The sequence below is a fragment of the Callorhinus ursinus genome, unplaced genomic scaffold (genome assembly GCF_003265705.2).
Source record: "Callorhinus ursinus isolate GAN/ISIS: 27379988/994484 unplaced genomic scaffold, GSC_fseal_2.0 scaffold21, whole genome shotgun sequence".
Taxonomy (NCBI): Eukaryota; Metazoa; Chordata; class Mammalia; order Carnivora; family Otariidae; genus Callorhinus; species Callorhinus ursinus.
In genome coordinates this window covers 15,805,384-15,825,759 of record NW_027397083.1, presented here as the reverse complement: position 1 = coordinate 15,825,759, position 20,376 = coordinate 15,805,384, and the positions used below count along the sequence as shown (strand labels likewise).

The window sequence follows — 20,376 nt, the reverse complement described above, 5'->3', positions numbered from 1 at the left end:
GTCCACGACCCCATCTCAGCCAGTATGGGTAGGGACTCCTTCCATTTCAACACAACATTCCCCAAAATCAGACATGCTCCCATTTTTCCCTCCACCTTCATCCTCTTCATTGCCTCCTGACTCACCTCATTCCATTATCTTTTCTAAACCAGGCAAACAACCCACCCAAGTGCCTTTCTTCCCCCAAACAGCTCCACCTGGCTCCTCTTCAAGTCAGAGCATAGCTAATTCCCCAAGCCCATTTGCTGGTGAAATGAACCACACTCGGTCCAGAAATGCCCAGGATTTGATAGGCATCCCTCATCTAGGTTTTTCTGGATCCTCAGCAGCGCAGCGGCCCGACTTGCCCCGCTTAGCAGGTCCTCACTCCGTGGGCTCCCCCACACCTGAGTTTTTGAGCTCCGTGGCAGAACTGGCCCATCTGCCTCCCCCTCCCCTGGTGCCTGGAAGTTTTCCTCGGCTTCCAGATGGACCTCCCTCATGGTCAGTGTCAGAAGTGGCTTCAAGGCCCACATCCACCCACCCTGTCGAAGCTGGGGTGGCTGAAGGAGTGCACAGTGGGGTGTCTTTGCCTACTGCTAAGAATGCAGCCGCAGCAGCAGGGACCCAGGAGGCTGTGTCTTCGCTTTTCCAGACTGCAGAATCAGTGGCAGTGGAAACAACCAGCAGAAAGCTAGCCCCTGCTACCGCAAATGACTCCGCTCACCCACGGCATTTGTCAGCAGCTCCAGAGAATTCCGAAGGGCCTGTCCTTTCGGCAGAACACACGGCTTCCTCATCGGTGCCTTCTCCTCTGCCTCTCCCCACTGCCAGCAGAGGGCAAGCCATCCTTCTTGGGGCATGGAAAAGCACAGCAACAGCCTTTCCCTCAGCTCCCACTTTCCCCCAGCTGCTTCAGATTCATGCCTCCCCATCCACGGTGCCCCAAATGCCAACTCCTCAAGAGGAGGGCACCGATGGAGCCCCTCCTACTGTGGCTACAGACCTCCCCCTCTCAAGCAAATCCCCCGATCTTCTTTCCACGACTTGGGCCTTTCCCCTGTGGGAAGAAGAGAGCGTGAAAACTGTTTTAAAGAAAAACGAAAAGGCAAATTTGACAGTTGCTCTCCAGACCCTTCCAAGTAAAGAGATTCCAAGTCTTCACACTGTAAATGGGTTCACCTCTGATTCCAGCACAGATCATATTTCATCTTTTTTCATTACAACACTAAGAACAAACCTTCCTACAGAATTAGCTCTCCCTTCCTTGCCCTCCGTACGAAGCACCCAGACTATTTCCCCATCCCCCAGCTCATCCAACATCAACCCAGAGGCTCATGCAGCTGTGGTAGACCACTCTGAGTCTCCAGTCTCAACTTCCCAGCAGGTGACAGCATTTCCCTCCTCCGCTGAGGTCTATGATTTCTCAACAATGAGACATGTGAAAAAGCCAGCAACCACAGATGTTTTCTGGAGTTCTCTTCCCACAGAAACTGGATCCCTCTCCATAGAGCCAATGATATCTGGCTTGCTGCAGCAAACAAATTATGATTTAAATGGGCACACAATTAACTCCACCAGTTGGGAAACTCATTCAGCTTCAACTCCTCCTCCCAGTGGTTCAACTTCAGCTGCCAGTACAATAAAATCTTCAGATTTCAGAGCTACTGCTGGGCATTTAGTGACTGCAGAAGGCTTTAACATTCAGCTTCCAGTCCTTCGTACAAGCCCCAACCAGCCCATTCAACAGTCAGAGGTTACCATGGTTGGAAACCATACAGACTTCGTGTCCATAACTAGTAACTATTCCAGAGACTTCCAAACAGCTGAGGTTGGAGAGTACCCATCCGCAAGCCAACATGCTGCGTCTCGTCCCCATCTGCAGCTGCCTGTGCATCCAACACGTGCTCTTTCTCCAACTTCTCCAAGGCTGACTTCCACAGCTGACTTGCACGAAGTGCTTTCAGATGGAAGGGATACGAGTCTCTCCATTTCCAGTGACATCTCTCCATCTCCTGTGATAAGCGCTTTTCCACCACTCCAGAGTCTCTTGAGATGTCACACTACAGCTGAATCTCCTCCTCTATCGACCAGGGCCAGATTCAGGACCCCGTCCAAAGTGCGGCTGGCTTCTCAGGGCCCCAACAAATGGACAGCCACTCATACAGGTAGTTTGTTTTCCGGTACCCCCAAAACAGGTGTGACTGCTTCTGTGGACAAAGGATCTTCAAGTTCAACACAGATAGCCAGCTTTGCTTAGAAGGAGCAGAAACACACTTTGAGGATGATGAACGAGTTAGCAGCCCCAGAGAGCCATGTCCTCAATCCTCTGCTGACTTGAGTTTTTTGAAAGTACAGTCAGTCTCCAACTTAGAATGGTTCGACTTACAATTTTTCAGCTTATAACGGCGCGAAAATAATAGGCATTCAGTTGAAATCCTACTTCGAATTTTGAATCTGGATCTTTTCCTGGGCTAGTGATGAGTGTGATCCTCTCTGGTGATGCTGAGCAGGGCAGCAAGTCACAGCTCCCAGTCGGCCTCACGATTATGAGGGTCAATAATGATACAATTACAACCATCCTGTACCCACACAACTATTCTTTAACTTTCAGTACGGTATTCCACAAATTACATGAGATACTCAGCACTTTATTATAAAATCAGCTTGTGTCAGACGATTTTGCCCAACTGTAGGCTAAGGGAAGTATTGTGAGCACGGTGAAGGTGGGCCAGGCTAAGCTATGGTGTTTGGTAGGTTAGGTGTATTACATGCATTTTTGATTTATGATATTTTCAACTTACGATGGGTTTATTAGGACATAACCCCATCGTAAGGTGAGGAAGATCTGTATTCAGAATTTAAATGTCCTTCTTGCCAACCATAGGTTTCTGTAAGTGGCATCCTCACTATGGGTAATTGACTTAATGAACCTAGGAGCCGTTTTGCCTAAATTCCAGAGCACAGAGACTTTTCACTCCAGCAGACCTGTAAGTTACATCCATCCGTCACCACAAGTGACACAAGCTGTGCGGACCAAAGACAGACTTTGCTTTTTTTCTCTTTGCAGCGAACCCCTCAGTGTCGTCCAGGGTGGAACCGACAGCCACAACAGCAGTAGCCACGTTGTCCCTGGGGAAATCAAGTCCACAGGTCCTGTCTGCAGCCCTGGTCGCCAAGGCCCCCGGCAGCAGCCCAGCAGCTATGGCCTCGGGATTAGTCAAGAGCAGTTGGACCACTGCCCTGGCTAAAAATGCCACAAACAGCGCGGTGCCTGGCCCAAAGACAACAGCGGGGGCGGTGCATCCAGCCTTCTCATTCACACCAACCTACATGTTTGCAAGAACAGCACACACCATGAGTGCTCATACAGCCATGCAAGGCAACCCAGGCACCGCCTCGGGCCTGCTGTCCACAACACACCTCCCCAGGAAACCACAAGCCATGCACACGGGCCTCCCAAAGCCCACCAACCCGGACATGCCCAGGGCATCCACCGCACGCCCACTGACCAGCACAGCAGCCTTGACGTCCATCACCGCCCCAGTGAGGGCCACCCGCGTGCCACCTGCACCAGCAGGAAATACAGACACCGCTCTTCCCGCTGCGTCAACGGCCGTGGTCACCACTGGCAAAATGGCATCCAACCTGGAGTGTCAGATGTCCAGTAAGCTCCTGGTGAAGACAGGTGAGGGTCCACTGTCCTGATTTTACTTGAAAGCAGCAAAATGATATAGCAGAATTATTTGATTTCTTTGAGATGAGTGGTTCTTAACCAGGGACAGTTTTGCTCCTTCTCCCCCCAGACGGCATTTGTGGCCATGTCTGGAGACATTTTGGGGTGTCTGCGACTTGGAGGGTAGGGGGAGTGCTACTGGCATGTAATGAGACAGAGACCAGGATGCTGCTAAACCCCACAGGGCACAGGACAGTCCTACAGCAAAGGGTAATCCAGCCCCAAATGTCTCAGTGCTGAGGTTGACAACCCCTGGTCCTTATCATAAGTGACAGAGGAGAGGGGGGAGCTTTGTATGACACGGAATCTAGTCCCGGGATCAGTCCTGATACCAGAGGCCCCTTGGGAAACCATTTCTGCCAGGGGGCCTGAGAAGACGAACGTGTAGCAAGTTTTGCCTATAGAACAAATCAGGGATGTCTCACATGAATGAATGAAGTGGTTAGTAAAATATCAAATCTTGGAAGCACTACAGAATTCAACCGACTGAGCCACCCGGGCACCCCCAGAAAGGCTTTTGTTATGTATTTTTTCAGCCAGCGGATAATAAAAGTACAGCTGCATGATGAGGGTGCCCAGGATTTCTTTTGATGTTGAAAAGGAGGCCTTGAGAAAGTTGGGTGGTGTCTGCTATCTCGAGCCCCCACCCCCCTGTTGCAGCCAAGCAGGGCAGGAAGGCCCAGGCTGCTTTTAACAGTGTGGTAGTGTTTGCTATAAAAAGCATTAGACACATTATTTGAAAGAGCATGCCAATGCTGAATGCTCGAGTCCCGCCTTCCTCTTCACCCCACAAAGGATTAAATGAATTATATCTTGAGATGTACCCTATTCTAAAATGGGAAATTGTGAAACTAGGCATAGCAGAAAGTACAGTATCACTTTCTATTTCTCAAGAAATTATACCATCTGGTTTTCCATTCCCCCTCCTCTGAGAGGCAGGCCACCCCAACCACCTAGATGCAGAAGTCTGGGACATTCTCCCCCCATTCTGTATCACCCCCTGTCAGCCCAGCCACACCTGGTCAACCACGGGGGCCCTTCAGTTCTAACTCCTTGAATACCCCTTCTCTCCACCCCCCACTGCCCCTTCCCTGGTTCACCCTGTCATCACCCACCTCAATTTCTGCAACAAAAACCAAATTTATCTCTCTGCCTTTGACTAGCCCCCCCTCCAATCTGTTCTCCAGTCTGCAAGCAACAGAACTCTGTAAAATTTATGCCTTGGCTTAAAACCTTTCACTTCCTGTCGCCCGCAGGACCAAGCCTAAACATGTATACTGAGAGGCTTTGCTTCTCACCACTGTGCCTTTGCACTTGGTCTTCTCTCTGCTGGGAGCAGGTGGGGGCGGTCCCTCTCCCCTTGGCCTAGCTCATTCCCTATTATCCTTCAGGACTCAGCAGAAGCTTCAGGAAACCTTCCCTGAACCCCACCCCGTTGCCCAAGTCCGGGCTGGACGTTCCTCCTAAGGCCTTCCATAGCATCAGAGGCTTCCCTTCAAATAGTGCCTGTCACCTTTAATCACAGGTGCCTATTGTCCACCCCGGGTCTCCATCCCGCTCTCTGTCCCTGTTGTGGGGTGTGGGGCTGCCCCTTCCCGATTCAGGGCTGTTTTAGGCTGCAGGACCTCACTCAGGGTGTGCACACCAGCAGGCTGTCAGGGAATGCTGTTGCAGGAATTTTCTTGCATGCATTTTCTTGCAGACCCATTAGGGCCAGGCACCGCTGAACCCAGTTTTCAAAGTCGAAGGCAGCGTTGGTCAGAAATGAAGTGCAGCCAGCATATTAGCTGTCTCTCCTCTAGGGTCACACAAATACGAGGGCCTCCCTTCTTGGTACTTGAGTAGGACCAACAGAGCTACTACCGCAGCCCACTGCCCCCATTGGTTGGACCTGCGCTCACGAGCTCTATTCAGAACTTGGCAGGAGGTGGAGGGGGAGAGGAGAGGGGAGCTCAGTAATGAGGGAGTCTGCCTTACCCTGACTACCGTGCTTCTGTTTGGTCCCACAGTTCTCTTTCTGACCCAGAGGAGAGCGCAGATCGGTGAAACCTTGAAGTTCAGTGTAGCCAAAGGGCTCACGCAGGCATTACGGAAGGCTTTCCATCAGAATGACGTCTCAGCTCACGTAAGCCCCTCACTTTTGTAATTAGACTAAGCTGTCTACATCATCCTCCTGTTGGGCCCAGAGTACGTTTAGATTGTTTTCCTCCTCCCTGGGTACCGTAACCGGACTTGTCAGAAGTAGCATGTTTCCTCATTTCGGCAAATAGCTAATGTGTGGTGACTGGGGAGAAAAAGGTCAAATTTTGAGATGGAAAAATGGAAGTTAATTGCCTTATGTCTATTTTTTTTTTTCAAGCCCAGATGAACTGTTTTAAATTGTCCCCTTATCCCATTGTTTAGGGAAAGTATTTAATATTGTTGGTGTAATTCTCAAGGAACTGTCCATTGCTTTTCCCTTTATCTTCCTCAGCATTGTAAATAGTGATTTATTTCTGGGCATTTAAAAATTATTGTAAAATCTTTAAAAAAAATAAAATAAAATAAAAAAATAAATAAAAATTATTGTAAATTGAGTCCAACTTTGCTTCAATAGCCAGCAGCAGACAGGGAAATAAACATTTTTTCCCCCAAGCACTTTAATGCCAAGTACTATTTAACAACTGCCAACTGATTTCCATGGCATATCCAAGTGATGGAAGCCTTCCTTTGCACTCTTTGGGATTGATGCCAAGTTTTAAAGACCTAAATGTGATTGGCAGTTGGTGGACAACCATTTTCACCACTTTAAAAATACTGCTCTGGCTCTTTTCCTTTGAGGCTTGTCCTGCAGCTGCATTCAGCTTCATGGTCTCCATGACCACACCAAGGACTAGGAATGAGGTTCGGTACATAGTTTATTGGTCATTGTCAATCTCTTTTTTGGGGGTGTGTGGGGAGGAGCAGAGGGAGAGGGAGAGAATCTCAAGCAGACTCTTAGCTGAGCATGGACTTTGACACAGGGCTTGATACCATGACCCTGAGGTCACGACCTGAGCTGAAACCAAGAGTCAGATGCTCAACGGACTGAGCCACCCCGGCGCCCCTGTCAATCCCTTTTATATAATTCTGAGAAAAGAAAAAGAAATGCATTTCATGAAAAGCATCTGTGGTTTCTGTATCAGAAACTTTACTTGAAAGTTGAAAAACTACCTTCAGTGTTCACCTTTTCTGCGTATCATCGCAGACCACAGTGACAGTTATGAATTCATTTTTAAAAATCAGCCCATTTTTAAAAACTTTTGAAAGGATGTTTGATAGTACTGCCATGAGTGGAAATCAGGATCATTTGCCACAAATAAAAGGTAATCATTAAAAGTGAGAATAATGGTAATGACTTGGTAAATTCAAGCTAAACATTGTTGCTTGAGGAAGGCTCCAAAGCTGATGTCCCTGGAGTCTTTTTGTTTAAAAATATGATTAGTGAGCATTAGAGAGGTACTAAAAATAAAAATAATCCCCAAACTGAGATTTGCTCCTGAACATCATTAGAATTGGAGTGGGAGTCACTTTCTTAGCCACTTTCTTAGTCACTTTCTCTTAAATAAAGAAATAAATCTTTAAAAAAAAAAACCACTAAGAAAGCAAAACAAAATAAGAATAAAATCTAAAGCCTCAAAATCTTCCATTTGGGTCAGAAAGAAGTCAGTGCATCGGTGTCTCTTAAGACTCAGTTTTAAGAGAGGCTCTCCATGGCTCATCCCCATTCCTCACCTCATTCTTGAACCAATTTACAAGCCAGGAATGGAGTGAAGTCTGAACAGTTCTTCTCTTAGCTTTTAGGAAGAGGAATTCACCTCATTTACTACCTAATCCCTGTCCTGAAGAAGCCCCCACTGCATCTATTATCTCTGCCTTTTAATTTTCATAAATAATGAGAGCTATAAGAAAGCTGTCTTTCCTGGCATTTCATTTCTGGAAATCTCTTTTGCCTGCCATCTCCTCTCTGCCTTCTTCAGGGACCGTTGGTGCTCACAGGATTATACTGAGGCATTTAAGGAATCAAGGAAACCCCCACAGATTTAATGCGATTCCATGGGGATTGGAAATAAATTGTATTTTGTTGTATTCTGGTATTTTGAGACTTGCCGATCCACATATGCTTTATAGGATTATTAGAATATTTGCTGAGTGAGAACATCTTATTCCCCAGCCCTGCTAAATAATAGTTGTGGTTCTAAGAAATACCAAGAAAAACTTAAAGTACTGTGGAAATAAACACCGAGTTCTGTGGGTCTCTTTGTTTTGTAGGTGGACATTCTGGAACATTCTCATAATGTCACCGTTGGTTATTATGCTACCAAAGGGAGGCTGGTGTACTTGCCTGCTGTAGTGATCGAAATGCTGGGTGTTTATGGGGTCAGCAACGTCACTGCAGATCTGAAGCAACATACCCCAAACTTGCAGTCGGTGGCAGTCCTTGCCTCCCCGTGGAACCCCCAGCCTGCAGGCTACTTCCAGCTGAGAACAGGCAAGTACCTCAGAAGGAAAGGATTCCTGTCCATTCCGGGATCGGGGGCATTATCAAGAGGACACCTGTTTAAACACTTCAGTGCTAGCTGCTTTATCATCTCTTAAAGTCCTGTGTGCCTTCCTCAAAGGGCCCTGCTAATCAACTGTTCAGGCTCCCTGCACAGAAACCTAACCTTCCAACCCTGGATTTATTAGAAATAGTCCTTCATGGGACCCTTCCTTCTCAATTTATATAATTAATACTTTATGAGCAACAAGCACCGTATTTTGAATTTTTTTCTGTGTTACCAGTGGATCCTGATAAGAGCTGAGCATCCATAAAAATCTATGCTTTGGAGCAGCACGTTTCAGATGCCCCTGAATCAGAATCTCTGAGCTAAGGCCTTGGAATCTTCCTTTCAAGCTCCCTCGTGATTCTGGTCAGATGGTTGGCAAACCACAGGAGTGGAGAAACCGTTGAAATTGAAAGATTCGATCAACTTAGTGATACAGGTCAATTGACTCCCCCCCGCCAAAGAAATAGAAGGCATGATCTCTCTTTGATTGTTTCTTATCATTCTTGGAGCAGATGTCTGCATAGTCCAACCAAATGATCACAAAATCTTTTCCATTAAGGGGAACCTCAGGTTTGATCATGCTTTTAATTCTTCTCTATTACAAATCATTTTAAGAGCCACTTCCAAAGGTACAACCAAACCTTGTCAGTCTTGTTTGCCTGATTTCCCGGATATAAAATCATGCTGTTTTATAAGATGACTGCTGTGAAGTCCAAGGAACTAAGACACACAACTTTGGCGAGTGCTGATTTATTACTCTCATTCTAGTGCTGCAGTTTGTGAGCCAATCCGACAACATCCAGTCCTGCAAGTTTGCTCAGACGATGGAACAGAGACTGCAGAAGGCCTTCCAGGATGCTGAGAGGAAAGTCCTGAATACCAAAAGCAACCTGACAATTCAGGTAAGGAGGAGGGCGCTTCAACTGTGTAGTTGACAGAGGCCAAGTATAATGCGAATGTTGGCAAGAAGTGACTTGGTTTCCTGTTTCAAAGCTGCCTGGTGTAAATATAACTTCGTACTTAGGGCAGGTCACATAGACAGGAGAAGATGCCACTCTGGGGCCCCTGAGTCGAGTCAGTCCCAGCATTGGTGAGGATGTCTGCGGTATGGCCATGACAGGAGGGATGCTTTTTGCTATAACCTGCTATGGTTTGGGATTTTGTATTTATTTTCCCATGTGAAGCTTCCTCGGGCCTTCCCAATACATTTGCTATTTTGTTTTATTTTGTATTGTTTGTCTGTTTGTTTAGAGAGAGAGAGAGCGCGCGCGCGCGCGCACACACACACACACACACACACACACATACACAGGCACACACGAGTAGGGGGAGGGGCAAAGGAAGAGGGAGAGAGAATCCCAAGCAGGCTCCATGCCCATTGCGGAGCCTGATGTGGGGCTCGATCTCATGACCCTGAGATCATGACCTGAGCTGAAATCAAGAGTTGGACATTTAACCGACTGAGCCCCCAGTATATTTACTATTTTAAAAATTGAACTAGATATACCATATAAGATACGGTCTCATAAAAATGAATCAAATGTCTCATAAAATGAGTCAATTCTAAATAGCTAACGCATCAAGATTTGCCTATCCTGTGATTTGCTTTGAGTTATTTTCTAGGTACCCACATGAACAATCACCTTAGTTTAAACACACACACACACATACACACACACACACATTTTATATTTGGGGCTCACTATATGCCAGGACTGTGCTAGGTGTTTTAGAAATATTTTGCTACATAATACTCAAGACATCCTTCTGAATATTATCATCACCATTTCAAAGACGGAACTGAGAGTCTAAGAAACTTCCAGAAAGTCACACGGTTGGTAAAGAAGGAAACAAGGACTTGAGTCAAAGCCCATAATCTTATACACTATGCTATACTGTGGAACTTTTGGCAAACACATGAATTTTTCCTGGGAAAATCCTACTCCTGGTATACTATATTTCAGTTTCCTGGACTTACAGTAGACATGCCATCAAAAGCTTTTCTCAGACCCACTTTTTTGCAATTATATAACTAACATCCCACTAAAGACGGATGCTTTTTTAAGTAAGCTCCACACCCAGCATGGAGCCCAGTGTAGGGCTTAAAAGTGACCCTGAGATGAACACCTGAGCTGAGATCAAGAGTCCAACACTCAATTGACTGAGCCACCCAGGCGCCCCAAGACAGATGCTTTTTAATGATATTCATCCAAATTTCTCTGATTAACTGTACAACCCAATGTCTCTGTTTTTACTGAACGAAATCCTTTGCAATTAAACCCAGTGGTTTTGAAATTGACATTTAGCGTAAGTGAATTATCAGCAAAGCCAATATGATGTAGAAAGCATACAATTTAATTTGAACGGGCAGCTTTCCTTTTCTAGATTTATCCAGAGTCTATATGGAAGTATCTCATTATGATTCGGTTCATATTAGATTAAGATCTAAAAACGTGTCACAAACATAAGATTTATGTAAGAAGTATGACTCAGCTCCCTTGTGGGAGATCTTTTTCTTTCTGATTGGATTTGTGATCCTCACAGGTGCATGATTCTAGTTAGGGCTTGGCGGCAGAGCATACTCTGATTGTATTCAGGAAGCACAGGCCCATTGAGCACCTGCTGTTTATCAGGCACTGGGAGAGACACCAAGATAAATAAGCTGCCTTTGGCCTTAAGAAGACTCTTTGTGTTACCTGATAGTCGTGGGCCATGAGATGAAACTTTGTAAAGTAAGTAACAAAGTTTCCTTGGAAAAAACTATAACAATTTGAAAATTGCATCTAAATAGATTTTAGATGTTCTTGAAGTTTCAGCAGCTCTTGAAATGAATGGATAATTGGGCGAATTGTTTCATTAACCCTGTTTTGCTTTTTGCCATGGCTGACAGGAAGCCCAGAACCCATTTGTTGCCTGGATTTTGGAACCCTCTCGGTCCCTATATCATGCATATATGTAGCTACACGCTAACCATCCTCCTGGGCTTGTTGCAGGACCTGGTTTTGTAATTAATAACTTTCCATTTAATGTATTAAGTATAATTTGGGGGGCACCGTGGATTCTTTCTGGACCACATAAATATTTAATTTGTTCGGAGAGTCAATGAAAAAGCAACTTTTTAAAAACTTGTATAGCATTGGTATTAGGGGCTTGATTGCAGTAGACTCAATTAGGACCTTTTTGGTTGTGAATGACAGAATCCAAGCGCAAGACTTAAGCAAAAAAAAAGTAATTGGCTCCTATAACTGAAAGGTTCACAGCATATTTTCTTCACGCCCAGTTTGGTTCAGGTGCTTATATGATTTCTTTGAGAAGTTCTCTCTTTATCTCTTGGTCTTGCCCTGGGCTGGTATCATCTTCAGGCCCAGGGATGGTGGCCCGTGGCACCTTCACGTTTGTCTCATCCTTATTGCTCATAGTCTTACGGAACCAAAGTGCCTTTTTTGGTGGCCTTCCAGTAAAAATCCTGGGATTAACTCTCATTGGACCCACTTGCCCATTTTTGGAGCAGTAACTGTGGCCAAGGAGATACAATGTTCCAATCAACTGGCCTGACTATCCCTACTCCTAGAACTTGGGGAAGCCCCACCCTAACAAAGCCCATGAACCCAGTTGGAGAGAAGAGATGTTTCCCCGAGGAAATCTCCTTCATAGAAGAAAGAGAAATGGATGTTGGGTAGGCAAAACAATAGCCTTCCATTCTGCCAGCCTTTTTTAGGTCTAATTAGCTAAATGAATTATGGCATGAGTGAGTGGAAAGTAAGAGAATGTCAGAAGCCACAGGAGACTAAGAGTAAAGGGGTGGTGGGAAAGTGCCCCCTGTAGGGGCTGCTTCTGCTGGGGACAGGACATGACTTTCAGGGAACACTGAAATGACCTGGGTCTCAGGCCTGTGAACATCTTATTGATGAAGCTAGTGTTAAGTAGCCACCAAGATTGGTCACACTTTTCTTAGCTATTAAAAAAAAAATGAGAATACTAAAGAAGACCAGAAAAAAAAAAAAAAAGATAATCTGTGCTCATGAATTGGAAGACTTGATTTTGTTAAGATGTCAGTACTGCCAAGAGCGATCTACAGATTCTGTGCAATCCCTATCAAAATCTCAGTGATTTTTTTTTGCAGAGATAGAAAAATGCATCCTAGAATTCATATGGAATCTCAAGGAACCATGAATAGCCAAAACAATCTTGAAAAAGAAAAGCATAGCTGGAGGTTTCATGCTTTCTGATTTCAAAACTTACTACAGAGCTACAATAATCAGAACCATGTGGTACTGGCATAAAGACAGACATATAGACGAATGAAACAGAAGAGAGAATGCAACAGTAAATCTTTGCATATATGGTCAAATGATTTTTGACAAGGGTGCCAAGACCACTCAATGGGGGAAAAGACAGTCTTTTCAACCAATGGTATTGGAAAACTGGACATCCACAAACAAAAGAATGAAACTGGACCCTTATCTAACACCATATACAAAAATTAACATCAAAGTGGATCAAAGACCTAAACATGAGAGCCAGAACTATAAGACTCTTAGAAGAAAATAGAGGAGAAAATTTCATGGTATTGAATTTGGCTATGATTTCCTGGATATAACACCAAAAGTATAGGCAACAAAAGAAGACATAGATAAATTGGACTTCACCAAAATCAAACACTTCTATGGATCAAAGGACACAATTAATAATCAAAAGGCAACCCACAGAACAGGAGAAAATATTTGACGATCATATATTGGATAGGGGGTTAATATCTAGAATATGTAAAGGACCCGTACAACTTAAAAACATAATAACAACCCCATAAAGAAATGAGCAAAGAGCTTGAATAGACATTTCTCCAAAGAAGATCTATAGATGATCAATAAGCACATGAAAAAGATGCTCTATATGACTCATCATGAAATGCAAATCAAAACCACGAGAAACCACTTCACATCTATTAGGATGGCTATTATAAAAAAAAGAGAATAACAAGTGTTGGTAAGAATGTGGACAAACTGGAACCCTCTACACTGCTGGTGAGCTCAAATGATGTAGCTCTGTGGAAAACGGTATAGTGGTTCCTTAAAAAATTAAACATCTAGCAATTCTGCTTCTGGGTATATACCCAAAAGAATCAAAAGCAGGGACTTGAACAGATATTTGTACACCCACGTTCAGAGCGGCATCATTCACATTAGCCAAAAGGTGGAAGCAAACCCAGTGTCCATCCACAGATGAATGGATAAGAATTGTGGTATATACATACAATGGACTGTTCTTCATCCTTAAGAAGGAAGGAAATGGTGACCCATGCTACAACATGGACGAACCTGGGGGACATTATACGGAGTGAAATAAGCCAGTCACAAAGGGACAAATACTTTAGGATTCCACTTATAAAAGGTGTTTAATTTTGTCAAATTAATAGAGACACACAGTAGAATGGTGGCTTCCAGGGGCTGGGGAGAGGAAGAAATGGAGAGTTGCTTAATAGGTACAGAGTTTCAGTTTCCAGAACTTTTTCATCTGGAAATTGATGGTGGTGATGGTGGTACAGTACTGTGAATGTGCTTAATGCCAATGAGCTGTACACTTAAAATGGTTAACAGGATAAAATGTATGTGTATTTTGCTACAATTTTTTTTAAAGTTACAATTTACGTGATCAAATGTAGTATGTGTAGAGGTATCCATACTGCAAGGTCTGTAGGCTTCTTTGGGAACCAGTGAGATTTCGTTTTGTTGAAAAGCAAAAAATAGAATGTTCACGCTAGAGATAATGGTTGAAAAGTTATTTTAGTTATTATTTTTTTTTAGGTGGCAGTATGGAGAGGTCTTTTGGATTGTTCAGAAAGAAGCACCTTTCTTTTTGGTACCCTGGGAAAGAGGCATGAATACCTGTGGCTCAACCACATTCCCAAAATACTTTCAGAGAGGAGAGCAAGAGTTGACTAGAAGAGTTGACTCGGTGTATCATAAATCATGAGACTATAGGCTCTGTGGTAGAGAATTAAATAGCAACTTCCACTTATGGGGAAAAGTGGGAAATAATGTGAAGAAGCTATTCTTGACAATCTTCTTAAAAATAACATTTCAAAAGAAAGTTGCAGGGATATTTATGTCTGAACACGTAAAGGTCTGGGAAAAACAGGATTTCAGTCAGCTCCCTATAGGAAGAGAGGGCACACTCAGATGAAGGTAATTTGGAGAAAGTCTAATAAAAGGGGCCCTTTCCAGCAGTGTGGGCAGGCTCTAGGGAAACCACAGGGCGAGTACAGTACCCGAGGCTGTAAGTCTTGGGGCCTGATAGGGCCAGGGGACGGAGCAGTTATGGGAAGCCAGAGGTCGCTCCCACACACACACCAATTCTCGACCTCCCTCTCCTCCCACTCTCCCACATCCTCCCAAGATCCTTTTAGCTGAAGCTGGAGGGAAAGGAGCCTGGTGAGGTGGTCAAGGGGCTGCCTCTGGGGGTGCGGAACCAAATGAGCGTGGGTGGGTGGCAGGTGAATCTGGAAGGGGGAGGTGCAGACGCCAGGACAGAGGCCCACACTGTCTCACCCAATCGAATGACTTCCTACTGCATCTGTTTTTTCAAATCTCATCCGTGGGCTATTTTTGTCTATATATTGACCCAGAAAACCGCATTTTCCAGTGACTAAGAAACTGACTTCAACAAAATTTAAGAACACCACACCATCTCATAGTAATATTTACATATTCTGTATTGAATTTAATAGGTCACAGGAAATGTAATCACTCTCTGAAGAGGCTATTTTATATTTCTGAATTCCTTTTGGAATCAGGTTTAATCACTCTGTCTGTTCCCTAAGTGTGGTGATCAGCTGGGTAGGAACTAAAAGATTCCCCCAGAATTTAACTCAGGCTTTCTCTGAGCAGTTGAGCCCTCATAGATGTAACATTTCTATGCTCTGTTTTGTATTTTCAGAACCATAAAAGTAACCTGAGGCTATTTAGTCCCTGGAAAAGAAACACACACCTGTTAGAAACCTGAAGCCAGACTGCCTGGGTTCGAATCCTGGCTACGTCACTTATTATCTGTGTGATCATGGGCAAGTCTCTTGATCATTTTGGGCCTCAGTTTCCTCCTCTGTAAAATGGAGTCCTAACTGGATACACCTCACAGGGCTGTGGTGAGGATTGAATGAGACCATGCGCCCTGAGCATGATAACCGGCACGCAGTGAACAATCCATAAATGACGAGTGTTGTTATTCTTGTCTTTTCCTTGCTCTTTTTCACCTCCCTTTCATTTCTCCCCTCAACTTCTGCTTAAACTTCTCCCACGGCCTCCATGAAACAGACCCTCATCTTATGTGGCATGTCTCCCTCCCCTTTCCTCCTGTGTCGATTCAGATTGTGAGCACATCCAATGCCTCCCAGACAGTCACCTTGGTGTACGTGGTGGGCAATCGGAGTTCCTTCCTCAACGGCACGGTCGCCAGCAGCCTCCTCCGCCAGCTCTCGGCTGAGCTGGTTGGGTTCTACCTCACCTACCCGCCGCTCACTATTGCCGAACGTGAGTATGTCCACGCCCCATGGGGGCGCTGCCTCTGCCCCACTACCCCCGGGGGTCCTTTCTCCATTTAACAAACACTTATTGTGCTGTGCACATACCACTCTTTTATCATAAAATAACTGGAATTGGTGATAAACCGGGATTGAATTGATGACAAGTTTATTGCACATTGGAAGTAAGCACTCGCTAGGTGCCTTTACCCTTCATGTATCTTACGTCACTGAATCCTCACAAAGCACCCTATAAGGTAGTACAAAATGAGCCCCACTTCGCAAAGGAGAAAACTGAAGTTCCAAGAGGTTCACAAGATGCTCACTCGCACATAACTAATGAGACATGGAACCTGGGGTTTGAAACCAAGCAGTCTGCCTTTGAACTTAGAGTAACTGCCCCGTAGGGCGTCTGTCCTTGTGGCAATCTGGGCTGTGATGGTTTCCCCTACTTCTGCCATCAGCAAATGTTGCCCGGCCTTCGGTCCTTGCCCTTGCTGTAGACATCATAATGCAACTCATTTGCAATCAGCATCGTGGCTTCACTGGATGAAGTCCCCATAGTCAGTCTGTAGCCTGCCTCCCTCTGATGCTTCAGTTACATAATCCTCATTACCATGCAGCAGGCATAGACTCGGAAGACAATGCAGCCTACATTTTGTACCCAAACGCTTACTTGGTAGCCAAAGGAAGTCAAGATTTGTGTTGTTAAATTTAATTGTTAATACATTTCTCGGGGCGCCTGGGTGGCTCAGTCGTTAAGCGTCTGCCTTCGGCTCAGGTCATGATCCCAGGGTCCTGGGATCAAGCCCTAGCATCGGGCTCCCTACTCGGCGGATAGCCGGCTTCTCCCTCTCCCACTTCCCCTGCTTGTGTTCCCTCTCTCGCTGTGTCTCTCTTTGTGTCAAAAAATAAATAAAATCTTAAAAAAAAAAATACATTTCTCAAGGTCACTGGTCAAGGTTTTTGTTTTTGTTTTAAAACACATTAGCACGATTGCTTCTATTTCCTTCTGTGGTTACATGTGATACTGTAAATAAATAAAATGATATGTGTGTGGATGTACCTAACACACAGTAGCTACTAAGAAATTTTTTTTGAATGTTTAATGGCAGGCTTTTGTGAATTGCCATGTAGTAAGGAAAGATGACTCTGGATTTTATGGAAAAGATGATCTCATGAAAGATGGCATTCATTATATCACATGACAGCATGTGAAGAATTTATTTTCTTTCCTCTTGATATTCTTTTTTTTTAAAAGATTTTATTTATTTATTTGACAGAGAGTTAGAGAGAGAGTACAAGTAGGCAGAGTGGCAGGCAGAGGGAGAGGGAGAAGCAGGCGGAGCCGGATGTGGGGCTCGATCCCACGACCCCAGGATCATGACCTGAGCCGAAGGCAACCGCTTAACCCAGTGAGCCACCCAGGCATCCCTCCTCTTTTTTTTTTTTTTTTTTGCATCCCTCCTCTTGATAGTCTAATAATTACAACTAAGATTTATTGAGCACTTACTATATGCCAGGCACTGCACTAAACCCTTTCCATGAATTAACCCTTATGGTCACTATACCTGCAAACATATGGGACTGTTTGTCACAAACATTTGGCTAATAATACACTTAGTCCTTGAAAAATCCATTCAAGAGATGATCATTCCTAAAAACATTAGTGATGGTTGGGTAATTTTCACAAAGAAAGCTGGAGGTAAGACATGTTCTAGCTGTGAGTATTGAGGATGAAGACGTTCCATTTAAGAAGCTTTTGATGGAAAAAAATAGAAAGAGCAGAAATTCACAAACCCTAGAAAATGCTTCGTCTGAAAGTTAGCCCTTTCCTGAGTATTTTACTTTTCAGAACTGCTAGATAGTTTTGGCCTGTAGGTCCTGGAGTTCCCCGAGAATGTTAAAGCCAAATTTAGATGTTTGATATTTTGTCACCTATGTGTCCATTTTCCTTAATAATATTTGCACATAAAACCTGTGAAAGTTAATTTGGTGTGTTTCTTATTTGTTTTAGCGCTGGAATATCCCAACCTTGATATATCAGAAACAACCAGAGACTATTGGGTAATTACAGGTAATCTCTTATTTTACTCCTTTCCCCCTATCAGGTTGGTTTGTTCTTTTAAAACTGCATGTCAAAAGAAGACCCAAAAACTAAAAAATATTTATAATTATAATAATTAAAACTGCATGCCATTCAGTGATAAGATCAGCATCTTTTCCTTGGTCCTGTCTTATAAGTCAGAGAGTTACTTCCATAGGACCAGAAGTGGGTAAAGTAAGCTAAGAAAAGATATCACTGAAGGTGAATCTTAGATAACCATTCAAAACAGCAACCTATAAAGTCCACTGGCCAACTGTAGACCAATCAAGAAGGTATGGCGGTAACCTGTGGACGTCCATGGGAATGGTTGTTTATTTAAAGTGGTAAGCCTTTCCGCATTGCCCTACAAAACCCCAGTGAAAGGCAGAAGAATGCTGGGCATGCACTTTTCTCTCTCCCCTGGCACATGCCCCACACCTACAGTAATCCTGGTGGAGCCCAGGCGTGTCCTGACAGTGAGGGTGGATGGAAGTAGAAGGGTGTTTGGGTGACATTTTCTTTTTTTCCTTGACATTTCCCAGCTGAGCTTTATGAAACAGCAAAAGAAAGTTCTTGTTTGTGTTTTTCCAAAGCCAGACAGTTGCTCTGGAAATCTTACAGAAACAAGGGTTGTGAGCAAAGAGAGAAGACAGATGTTTGTGGGAGAAGTGACCAGCCCAGCTGTCTGTGGAGGGGGGCAGGGGAGGGTATTAGCTTGGTGGGGCTGCCATAACAAAGTACCACAGACTTTTGGGGCTTCAGCAGCAGGAGTTTATTTTCTCATAATTCTAGAGGCTAGAAGTCTGACATCAAAGTGTCAGCAAGGTTGATTTCTTGAGACCTCTCTCCTTGGCTTGTAGATGTTCATCTTTCCTTTACGTCTTCCCTGTGTGTGTGTGTGTGTGTGTGTGTGTGTGTGTGTGTGTGTCCCCTAACCTCCTCTTCTTATAAGGACACCCAGCATGTTGGATTAGGGCCCACCCGTTATGACCTTATTTTGCCCTAATCACCTCTTTAAGGGCTTCATCTCCAAATACAGTCCCCTTCTGAGGTACAGGGTGGGGGGGGTTAGGACTTGAACATATGAATTTTGGGAGGACACAATTCATCCCATAACAAAGAGGGAGGAAGAGCCTACAAGTCATGGAGGATATGCCTGGGCAAGCCTGACTTCATCCCTGCCCCATCCCCTCTCTCACATGCTGTCCCGAACAAGCAGTAGCTAGGCTAGGCTGCTGCCTAGAGTCCTAACAAAGGAGCACACACCCCCTGCTCAAGGACGCCTGCTCAAAACCTCTGAAATGGCAGAAAATCACATTTCGTTCTCCCCCACAGAGCCATGATTATGCAGAGATTATTTTACCTGCTAAGAAGACAAACTAAAGAAATTTTAAAAGGAAAAACGGGCCCCTGGGTGGCTTGGACGGTTAAGCATCCAGCTCTTGGTTTCGGCTCAGGTCATGATCTCAGGGTTGTGAGATGAAGTCCTGCATCGAGTTCTGGGCTGGGATGGAGTCTGCTTGAGATTCTCTCTCTCCCTCTGCCTCTGCTTCTCACCCCACCAACCGCCCTGGTGCTCTCTCTCTTAAAAAAAAAACAAAAAAAACCCGCAGAGTTTATGCCCAAGAGGGAGATGCATTTTTGAACCAGCAGGTTATGTAACACTTCCAGAATCACGTTTCCTCTACCAGGGATGCTGCTTTTTAACCTGCAGATGTCTCTCCTATTAACTGTAAGGTTTACATTAAATGGTAACACATCTGCCCTTAAACACAGGCTGTCCTTGACAACCTCCCCGTGTACCTGGGTCTTGCCCTGACTCTGTTTTAGTGGCATAACCTTCACAAAATCATGCTGAGACATCACCCACTGCCCACCCACTGATGGACCCTCATTTGCTTATGTTGTTGCTATTACTGCTGCTGGTAATCAGAGTAAACAGTGGCCTCTGTCACTGGGTTTGGGGCTAGTTGCATCAGTGCCAGTGGAAGGGGCGAGAACCAGTCTCAGCATGACTCTCTTTCCTTCCCTTTGGCTCGGGACCCACTTTCTACACTCATGTGCAGCCACCACCAGCCTTTGGCCATCATTTACAGAAGGTAGGAGATTGGGACCTGAGATGAAGATAGCTTTGTTCATCTGGCTCAGAGGCACAGCTCCTTGAAACCCCTCTACCCTTCACTCCCAAATATCCGACATGTGCACTCTGTCTTCTGCTCATTGCCAACCGCTCAGCGGATAGGGAGCAACTTTCCTTTCTGTTGTTGGTATTATGAAACCCTGACATATTTCCACCTGCTTTCCCACTAAACTTACATTAAATTTGTTTTGAGGCGCCTGGGTGGCTCAGTCAGGTAAGCATCCAACTCTTGGTTTTGGCTCAGGTCATGATCTCAGGGTCATAAGATCAAACCCTGCATCCGGCTCCATGCTTAGCATGGAGTCTGGTTGGGATTCTCTGCCTCTCCCTCTGCCCTTCCCCCGCTCATGC

At 44.8% G+C, this 20,376-nt stretch overlaps 1 protein-coding gene across 1 annotated transcript in view; it reads left to right on the top strand.

The window, feature by feature from the left end:
• The window catches only part of KIAA1549L (KIAA1549 like), a 266,072-nt gene that overhangs the window by 146,605 nt on the left and 99,091 nt on the right, over nucleotides 1-20,376 (top strand). The window contains exons 3-8 of the mRNA XM_073904787.1: nucleotides 3,050-3,667; nucleotides 5,725-5,840; nucleotides 8,006-8,225; nucleotides 9,052-9,185; nucleotides 15,647-15,809; nucleotides 17,817-17,876. Of these exons, the coding sequence (XP_073760888.1) occupies nucleotides 3,050-3,667; nucleotides 5,725-5,840; nucleotides 8,006-8,225; nucleotides 9,052-9,185; nucleotides 15,647-15,809; nucleotides 17,817-17,876 (1,311 nt within the window). The remainder of the gene's footprint in view (nucleotides 1-3,049; nucleotides 3,668-5,724; nucleotides 5,841-8,005; nucleotides 8,226-9,051; nucleotides 9,186-15,646; nucleotides 15,810-17,816; nucleotides 17,877-20,376) is intronic.